Here is a 10,053-nt window from a genome sequence, read left to right as displayed (position 1 = left end):
AAATCTCCATACTGCTTTCCAAATTGGCTGCACCAATTTGCAGTCCCACCAGCAATGTACAAGTGTACCCTTTTCCCCACATCCTCGCCAGCACTTGTTGTTGTTTGACTGCATAATGGCTGCCAATCTTACTGGAGTGAGATGGTATCTTAGGGTGGTTTTGATTTGCATTTCTCTGACTGCTAGAGATGGAGAGCATTTTTTCATGTACTTGTTGATTGACTGTATGTCTCAAGGACTCAGTTTTGCTTAAAGGCACATTTAAAGCCGGCTGTAATTTCTGCTTTTACTTTACACTTGGTTCTGTGAAAAACGCAGTGTAAAGTGTATGTGTCAGCCCCAGCTGCTGTAACAAGACAAACTAAGTGGCTTAAACCACACACCTTTATTTCTCACAATTCTGGGGACTGAAGTCCAAGTCCAAGATGAAGGTCCCACATGGTGGGTTCTTCCTGGTGATGGCTCTCTTCTTGCTGGGTCTTCACATGGTGAGGAAGAGACAGCAAGTATGAGCACTCTGCTGCCTTTTTCTCATAAGGACATTAATCCTGTTTGATCAGGGCTTCACCCTCATGACCTCATTTAACCTTAATCACTAACCTAAAGTCCCCATCTACAACCTATTGGGAGTTAGGGCATCAATGTGTGAATTTTGAGGGGACATAACTCAGTTGCTGGCATGATGCTGCACTGAGAAGCCTGGACCAATAAAGTCCCTGGATGAAGACCAGGCCTGTTCTGAGGGCCAAGGGCACCTTCAGACACAGAGGCTGTCTTCAGACAAGTCAAGGAATGGATGCCTGGAGCCAGTTGCAACCCCCTAACACCTGCCGATGCCCCCAGAAAGCCAGCTTTCCCACCATGTCTCCCAAACCCAGGGACCTCAGGATCTGAGATAGCTTCAGGCAAAGATGGAGAGTGGAGGTGGGACCCCAGCCAGGTGGAGACAACCAGAGGTAACTGCGGGAGGAAGCTAGGAGTGGCAATTTCCCAAGTGAGAAAGACTAGGAAGAAGGAAAAGATTGCTTCCTGTTGGGGAGAAAAGGGGAATATTCATGTGCCCAGAAACGCACTGAGCAATACAAGGAGAAAATATCGATACCCCAAATGACCTAGATGGATCTCAAGGGCAAGAAGTCAATCTCAAAAGTCATGTATTCTATGAGTCCAATTACATAACATCATTGACATTATGTCAAGGTGGTGGCCCAGATCCACACATGTGACAAAATGTCCTAGACACACACACACATCATTCCAACGCCATTCCTAGCTTTGTTATTATGCTACCATTACGTGAAACATAGCCATTGCAGAAGACTGGCGGCCAAAGACACACGAGACATCTCTGTACAAGCTTTCCAATGTGCCATGAATCTGTAATTATTTCAAAATGAAAAGCTTAAAAGCAAAAGTAAACATAAGGGTAAATGCCATGCAAACACACACACACACACACACTCACACACACAAATTCAACATGTACAGAGTAGTGTCAGTGGCAAAAGAAAGATTTGCCATGAGAGTAAGAAATAAATTTGATGAATTGAACAGAAGCCATGACAAGTGAGAATAAAGAAGAGAGACTAGTAGGCACAAGAGGTTTTAAAGCCATATGAAAGAGTCTAAGCTTAGTATTTCCCACATGAGTTAGTAAAAATCCCATGTCCTTTCTCATGCCCATATTCCAGAAGTTGGGCTGATTAAAACTTAGTTTCCATCATGCAATTTGCTGCCAGTGACTGGCTTCCGGTTCTGTCTCTACCTCTCAGCTGCTTTGACCCAACAACCCCCACATTCTCAGGCCCTTTGTTTGCAAAAGTCAAAGGTAACACCATTTCTCAGAAATTTCCTCCAGGAACTTCTGCGTGATGTTGTGAAACCTAGAAGTCATGGGTCCTCTGGAAAAGCTGAACAAAGCAGCCTTCTGTGACTTCCGTTATAAGCATCGGCGTCAGGCTGTATCCCTTACCCCTCATAACACATGGGGGCATGTAGAGCACTGAACAAATTTCATGTCAAGAGCAGCTGTGATCCATCAAGAATTCCCGGGGGTGGGGGACACTGTGGTCCAGCTGATTACTGCCAAAGAAAAATCTTTTCCTCCCTATTTATTCATGCAGGATGTCCTGTCCATTTGTTTGAAAATGATGAAAAACTAATGATCTTGAACAGAAATGTTTCCCTTTCAATAGATGTATCTAAGGAGGGACTGAACAGAGGGTGGATTCCAGGTACGACCTGTCCCAGCCGATGGTGGCCCTCCTCAGCAGCTAGGAACTGCTTGCTTCCTTGCCCAGGCTGTCAAACAGATTTAAACAAGCTCCAGCTACATCCTGGCCATTCATGCTAGAGTGTGCTGTTTCCTATCAATGTAAACCACCCTTCTGACAGCTTTTAAGGGCAATGACAAATCTTTCTTCACCAACTTTATTTCCCTGGAGCCAGTAACCTTGACCTCCTCAGGAATGGTCATCCTCAAGACTGTAGGCAGGTCAATTTGCTTCAGGCAGAAAAAAATGATAATTCACTATTCTGTGCAAAACTAGAAAAAATATTGGACTTTGAAGCTGTAGATCACATGATCTTCTCATCATCCATTTTACTTTTTAAAGTATACTTTGGACATTTCACAGGTACATAAACCAAGCTAAGAAGTCTCTTTGTCACAGTTTTCTTAGTACAAATGCCACATGTTTGCCAAAAAAAGGAAATCGAATGGAAAACTAGTGTGGTACACACCTGGCCCAGGGCAGCTACTTCTAACTTAATTTTGAAAGCATTTCATTATAACATCAGCTAGTTGGGGGCACATTCTTGATGCACTTAAACCTTCTATCTACTCTGTTTCATCAAAATATCCTTAAGTGGTGGAGGTCATTTACTAGGATCATTTCCAGGAAGGAGAAACAGGGCATGTCACTTATTCCCTCAGTTTCTGAAAATATCACCATCTGTTGAGTTTAGCTTTGGAGTCCACAGGAAAATATATGCCACTGTGAACTTGGTGCCTTTTCTGTAAAGGAAGCTAAAAAGAGAAAGCAGGGGGCTAACAGAAGAACAGCAGCTAAGCCACATGGAAAGACAGGGTACTCATTTAGGCAGCCACCATTTGCTGAACATCTACTTTGTGCATGGCACTCAGCTAGACTTTGAAAGAAATAGAATACAGTCTGCTTTCCAGATGTTACAGACCAATAGAAAACAGTCTTGGGACATGGGGGGGAGATGCAGGTGAGAATTTCTGTAGTGGGAGATGGTCTGTGGCACTCAGCAGAGAGACCACCTAACACTAAAAATAGGAAAGAGGCTGCCAATCATTGAGAGCCTGCCACTGACTAGATGTGTCATCTTGAGCCAGTGACTTACCTATTCTGAGCCTCAGTTTCCTCAACTGACAACTGGGATAACAATACAGTATCTTCTTGTTGAACTTGTTTTTAAAATCAGGACAAGGGCATGAAATTCCATTTAAACAGGAGAAATAAATACTGAAGATCTACTGGACAGCACTGGAGTTAACAGTAGTGTTCAGTGTAATGGAAATTTGAAGAGCACGGAGTTTAATGTTCTTATCACACACGAAGGTTTAAGTCTGTGAGGTGATGGATATGTTTGTTAGTTTGGTTCAGTCATTCCATAATGTATATGTATATCAACATATCACATTGTACCCCATAATTACGTACAATTAAAACAAATAAATCAAGTCAGGATGATGTAGCTGAGGCATCTAGCACAGAGCCTGACTCTCAAGGACAGCCATGGGGATGAGTGACATTATCCATCACAAGCCCCAAATGTTGCCTGGGGCTCATGGATATTCGAACTCTAGAAATGACCTTGATTAGTCCTTGTTTACAGATGAGGACCACTAAGGTTTGTATCTTAAATGTCTTGCAAAAGGCCCATGTGCCGATGGCTTAGTCCCTGGCTTGCAGCTGTTGAGAGATGGTGGAGCTAGTGAGAGGGCTTAGGTCATCAGCACATGTCCTTGAAGGGGACTATGGGACTCCAGCCCTTCCTCTTCCTCTCTGTTTCCTGGGTGCCACATAGTGACCAGCTCTGCCCCACCATGGTTTCCCACCAGGACATGCTGCCTGAGCACAGGCCCAAAAGCATCAGGGCCGATCATGCACACATTGAAACCTCTGAAGCCATGCACCAAAGTAAACCTTTTCTCTTTTTAAGTTGGTTGTCTCAACTATTTTGTTACAGAAATAGAAAGCTGACTCACACAAGGACACTGAGACTCAAAACATGCACTCAGTGCCACGTGGGTAGTAAATCTCTTGGGTAAACAGCCCAGTGTTCTTTGCATGGCACAGATGTTTTCTCCTCAGCTGCTGTAGAAACCCAGGTTTCCACAGAGTCCTCAGTGGTCCCCCCACAACAAGGGGGCAAGAGGCAGAGGGGCCAAGGAGGACTTTACCAGGTGGATATGCTAGATGGCTGCATGCACACCATGCTGGGAACTTTACAAGAGATTCTCCTGCTTTAAAAAAAAAAAAAAGAAAAGAAAAAAGAAAAAAACCTCACTTGCTACAGGATGTTGTTTGATCTTTATGGTTTTGGTAGAACAGAGCCTCCGAAGACTTTCGAGCAGTAGATAACAAAGGTGAAACGGCGTTTTAGAACATACAAATGCTGTTCTTGTAAGCCACAAAAGCAAAAGAGGGAGGCAAGTCCTTGTCAAACACCCAGGAAAGTCACTGCGTTCCACCACGGGCCTGGTTGAAAGATCCAGGGTTTCCTTGGGATGTCTATGACCAGGGGTCACCTGAGAAACAAAAGCTGATCCAAGAGTACAGGAGGGCTGGGGGTGTGGCTCAGTAGTACAGCACTTGATTGGCATGTGCAGAGCCCTGGGTATAATACCCAGCACAGTGGAAAATAAAACTTGGAAAAGGGATTACTCCAAACGCCCAGCAACGGAGAAAGGACAGTGCAAGAAGAAACATAAGCATCTCTTAGGTGACTGTAAGAGAACGTTGAATGAGATGTCACTGCCCCAGCAGGCTGGAGGAGTCAGGGTGGTTCTCTACACTCAGGTGCCTTGCAGAGTTTCAGGCTGACCGTGTGGGACTAGTTCATATGACCCCCAAGGCCCACAGTGCAAGGACCCTAAGAAGGCAGCTTTGGAAGAAATCATACTCAACTGACAGCCAATCAAACAACAAATAATCACTTACTCTTTGCTGTTGGGTCTTACAGGTCAGGAGTTTGAGTGCACAAATGTATGTGTGAGCATGCATGTGCACGTGTGTGTATGCATGTATGTATGATTGTGCATGCATGTTCATGTGTGTGTTCACATGTGTTTGTATGTATGTGTGTGTGTGCCTCTGTGTGAGGGTACACGTGTATGATCTGTGTGTGTGCAAATGGCTATTTTATTTAATCCTCAGAATAGCCCTGTGAGTTGAGCACTTGGCTCAATTTATTAAATTCTGTGATTTGCCGAAGATCCCATTAATAACACCTGGTGAAGCTGACCTGAGGCTAGAAGGGGGTCACAGAGTAAAGGCTTTGAGTGTCCGGACTCCAGAGTGTTCAGGAAGTCTCATCCAGGGAGAGTGTCAGGGCCAGTTGGACCTGAGTCATAGGGTAAAGAAGGCTAGACAGGCAGGAGGCTATCCACTAACAGGTCCAGCTCCATCTGGTGCGAAGTGGTTCATCCCTTGAGCAGTAAGTAATCTGCCTGTTCTCTGCTCCTTTTCAGCTCTTTGTGAGAGAACCGGAAAAGAGGCTGGGAGTCAAGGGCGACATCCGCCAGCATCCTATGTTTCGGGAGATCAACTGGGAGGAACTTGAGAGAAAGAAGATTGACCCACCTTTCAGGCCCAAAGTGGTGAGGACTCAGCTGTGGGACAATTGTCCACCACTCTCCCATCCTCACAGGCTGCTTCAAGCTCTGCCCAGTCCTTATACCTCCCTGGGGAAGAATTTTCTGCTTCCGGACAGGCTAAATCCCTGGGAGCTAAATCTCTGGGAGCTGAATCCAGGGTTATTTGTCACTTAGCTATACCCCAGCCCTTTTTATGTTTATGTTTGAGACAGAGTTTCACAAAATTTCTAGGATGGCCTCCAACTTGCAATCCTCCTGTCCCAGCCTCCAGGTAGCTGGGATTGTAGGTGTGCATCATGGCACTGGTCTTGCTTGCAAAATTTAACCTCTATAGTCAAAATGTCCCTGCATGAAGAATGAACTTCAGAGTGTGTCTGGGTGGGATATGTATTTAGAGGGGTGGCTGTCAGATGAGAGGGGCTTCTGGCAGGTGCTGTGTACATACTTAGTGGTCACAGGCTGAGTGGTCCAAACTTGTCCCTAAATCTGCATTCTATGTGAGGAATGTTGGAGCCATTTTTCCATTCAAATTTAGCTACCATCTGTAATGTGCTCACAGAGCTACAGTATCTAGTAGCAATCATTAGGTGTTCCTCAGCTGAAGGAAGAAAAAGTAAATCAGTGTTTAGAAAAAGATAGATCTCTGACTTCCCGTATATGCTTTTGCACTAGTGAAAGTCACTTACCTACCTCAGAAAAGGCAGAGCAACCTGGCTTACAATAAGATGAGCACCCCAAAGTAGAATTAAAAATGAACCACAGTCAAGGTGAAAAAGTTCTGGAGATGGAGGGTAATGGTTACACAATGATGAGAATGTGCTTACTGCCACTCAACTGTACTCTGAAGTAATGGGCCAGGAGTGGTGGAGTATACCTTTAATTCCAGCTACTCAGGAGGCTGAGGCAGGAGGATCACAAGTTTGAGGCCAGCCTCTGCAACTTAGCGAGCCCCTCAACAATTTAGCAAGACCCTGTCTCAAAATTTAAAAAAATAAAAATAAAGATAAAAGGCTGGGGCTACATACAGCTCAGTGTAGAGCGCTTTTCTATCATATGGGAGGCCCTGAGTTCAATACCCAGCACTGCATACACACACACACAAAAAAAAAGGTTAAAAGGCAAATTTCATCTTATATATATTTTATCACAGTTTTTAGTAATTTTTAAGTAATTTTTTAAAGTAAGTAGTAAGTGGTGAGTTTGCCAGCTTTAAAGCTTTAACTATTGCTGGTGATTGCTGGGAACAGGGTCATAATTACTTGACTGGGCATGGACCATCTCTGCCATGGCTGCTGAAATAGCACAGGCTTGTGGGTTTCACCCCAGGAAATAGCCATAGCTGTTACCATGACAGCGAATGGCTGCAGGAAGCCATGTGCCTCATCCCCAGGGTCAGAAGAGTTGTTCTTAGCATATGTCTCAGGCACTGGGGATGCCCACCAGCCGGGCCTCTTGCCCTCTGACTAGTAACGATAATATCACATCCAATACACGGTTGACCATTTACTTATGATAAGGTGAGTTTTTGCCTGGTTCTGGCCACGGGAACAGCTGACTTCCTGCCTGACCTTCTACTGCAGATTAGCATTAACTTGATATTTGCCATATAAAAATCAGATGTTTGATCTGGGCTTGATCCATAGGACAATTCTCAGTTCTGCTGGTAGGAAGGCACTTCCCTGGCCTGGGGCCTGAGCAGCTATTTGTAGACAGGGGCAGCAAGCTCTGGACCTCACCATCCCACAGCCCCTTGAGGGTGGGAGGCCTGACCTTGATTTTGCTCATGTGACCTTCTTTTGATGATGGCTAATCTCATCTTTGAAAGCTGAAATGTAGTGCATGCCCATCAGTATTCATCAATAGGTATTTGTTAGTACTGGCCCCACCTCTTTTTCTAGTCATGAGAACCAATAGGACCTATGATCCCAACGTCTCTAGAAGACAATAAAATTAACATAGGCAGAGGAACCAACAATAGCAAAGGATTCGGATAAAAGAACAGGAATATATAACCTACCAGGTTCCTTCCTTCCTCCTTCCCTTGCCCCCTCCCCCGCCACCTCCTCACCTCTGTCCCAGATAAAGGACAGAGATCAAATGTGGGCTCACCACTTTTTCAAAGGTGGCCGGTCCTCCTTCACAGAAATTCTGAACGAGGAGCATTAGATCCTATTGAATGAACACCGTGGAGCCACACTATGTGGATTTCATGATATTACTAAAAAACTGATGACTTAGCATCACAGTGCCGTTCATTGCCAGCCGTGCATGATAAACCCGTAAGTTTCCTTTCGGTTTAGCGTTTCTACAGATGCCAGCTTTGTCAGACACAGATGATAGCCTTGACGACCAAAGATGAGATCATGAATGTAGCCACTGATTTTCCTTTTCCCTTTTTCTCCCCCTTCAACGCTGACCCAGAAATCACCCTACGACTGTAGCAATTTCGACAAAGAATTCTTGAATGAGAAACCCCGCCTGTCGTTTGCTGATAGAGCCCTGATCAACAGCATGGACCAGAATATGTTTAGGAACTTTTCCTTCGTTAACCCAGGGATGGAGGGGCTCATCTCATGAACCCCGCCTCTGCAGAGCCTCGAGGGAATTCATCTTCTTCCTGTCCCCAGTTCCAGCAACACTTCTTGGGTCCCTTCTTCAAGAAGGAAAAGGAAAGAAACACTCGACAATAAAGGCTGAGTGAGCCCTTTTAGCACCTCACGTGACATTTTATCTGTAGCAGAAACCAACTCTACTTCACTAATGACAAAGTCCTGTTTTATCTCCTGGCATCTTTCACAGCCGCCCTTGAAGTTAGGTCATTACTAACCCTAGCTATTTACTTGAAAAATGGCTCTCTACACTGTGAAAGATTTGAAACCTAATACTTCTCTAAATTACGGTTCTTCCCTTGGGCATCAACTGCTGATCAATGAAATGTTCGATGAATTAAGGAGCAAAGTAGTACAAAGACCAAAACAGCCATCACCTAGCCTAGAAGTGGATCTCACTTAGCCGCAGACTAGTAACCACTAACCCATTTCATGCTACGTGTACCTGTGCAACGGTAAATGGTTTGGTGGGGGAACCCTGCATAGGTTCTCATGGGATTCTTCACAATAAACGTAGCTTGAACTTGAGATTCACAAATCCATTCATTCTGATTAGCCATAAAATTCACAGAAAAGAGGAAAATGGAAAGAGCTTGTGTGACCAGATAGGGAAGGCTCACTAATTAGAACACCTACGCTGGTTGTCTTGTCAACGTAGAAATTAAGTTCAGAGTCCAGCAAAGATAGTATCATTTTACTCCTGCCTGTCATTCTCGGGTGATTGCAGGACCAGTGCTGTCATTCATCACCATCCTCACACCACGACAAGAAAAGAAATGAAGTGCATGATTTTTCTAAAAGAAAAGATCACCAGTCCCTCCTATGCCATCACTGGTGATTTGAGGACAAGCCTCTCTTTAGGCCTCATTCAAGATAAACAACCCACGCATGCGATTTGCAGTAGTCGATCTCATTTTATTAGAATCCTAACTATACATTTTAAAGTATTTGTGCTGTTTGTATATTTTGATAAACTGTTGTGACTTGATGACAAAGAGGTAGATGTGTAAAAATGGAATAAATAAAGAAAGATGCTTCTTTAATAGTTTAATTCCCTATATGCCACCCCCCTCCCAAGAACTTGTTTCTGTCATGTTGATCTTCAAAATGTAGCTAGCATTGACTCGATGTTTAAAAATTCAGAAATCAAAACACGCCCAGTGGCTAAGAGATCCAAATAAGTCAAAAATTACCATCACCGTCTCTCTCTTCCCCTCCCTGTGAGATTTCCTGAAGCAGCGTTCTGCCATGTCACCTCTCCATCACCACCACCCACCCAAGGCTCTGGCCTCACACCTCGACTGCCTCACTTCCTCCAAAGCTGTCTTCTTTCCAGGCCTGTGGTTCTTGTTCCTGCTGGTTTTTCTACAGGAAGGATGCTGTCTCTGACCTGGCCTGCGCGGGCTCCCTGACACAGCATTTTCCGGGGCCCCTCTTCCATATTTGCTTGCCCCTCTATAGCTTCTTCTCCTCTTTCCTGTGTTTCCCCCCTCGGTATTTTTCTCCCACTTCCGGTCTTCAGTGACCACTCCATGCCATGCAGACCATCTCAGATCCCCGTCTCCAGCTCCGACCTCTCTGCCAGGCTCCAAGCCA

General features: G+C 44.8%; 1 protein-coding gene across 2 annotated transcripts in view; it reads left to right on the top strand.

Moving 5' to 3' along the window:
- Prkcq (protein kinase C theta) overlaps positions 1-9,502 on the top strand; it is a 74,202-nt gene extending 64,700 nt beyond the window's left edge. For both annotated transcript variants that reach the window (XM_015495182.2, XM_048812647.1), the window contains 2 exons: positions 5,723-5,851; positions 8,270-9,502. In XM_015495182.2, coding sequence (XP_015350668.1) covers positions 5,723-5,851; positions 8,270-8,425 — 285 coding nt within the window. In that variant the 3' untranslated portion in view covers positions 8,426-9,502. The remainder of the gene's footprint in view (positions 1-5,722; positions 5,852-8,269) is intronic.
- Positions 9,503-10,053: the final 551 nt, after the last annotated feature.

Source organism: Marmota marmota, unplaced genomic scaffold, assembly GCF_001458135.2.
Source record: "Marmota marmota marmota unplaced genomic scaffold, marMar, whole genome shotgun sequence".
NCBI classification, from domain to species: Eukaryota; Metazoa; Chordata; class Mammalia; order Rodentia; family Sciuridae; genus Marmota; species Marmota marmota.
The sequence above is the reverse complement of the archived record's forward strand: the minus strand, read 5'-3'. Positions and strand labels throughout refer to the sequence as shown.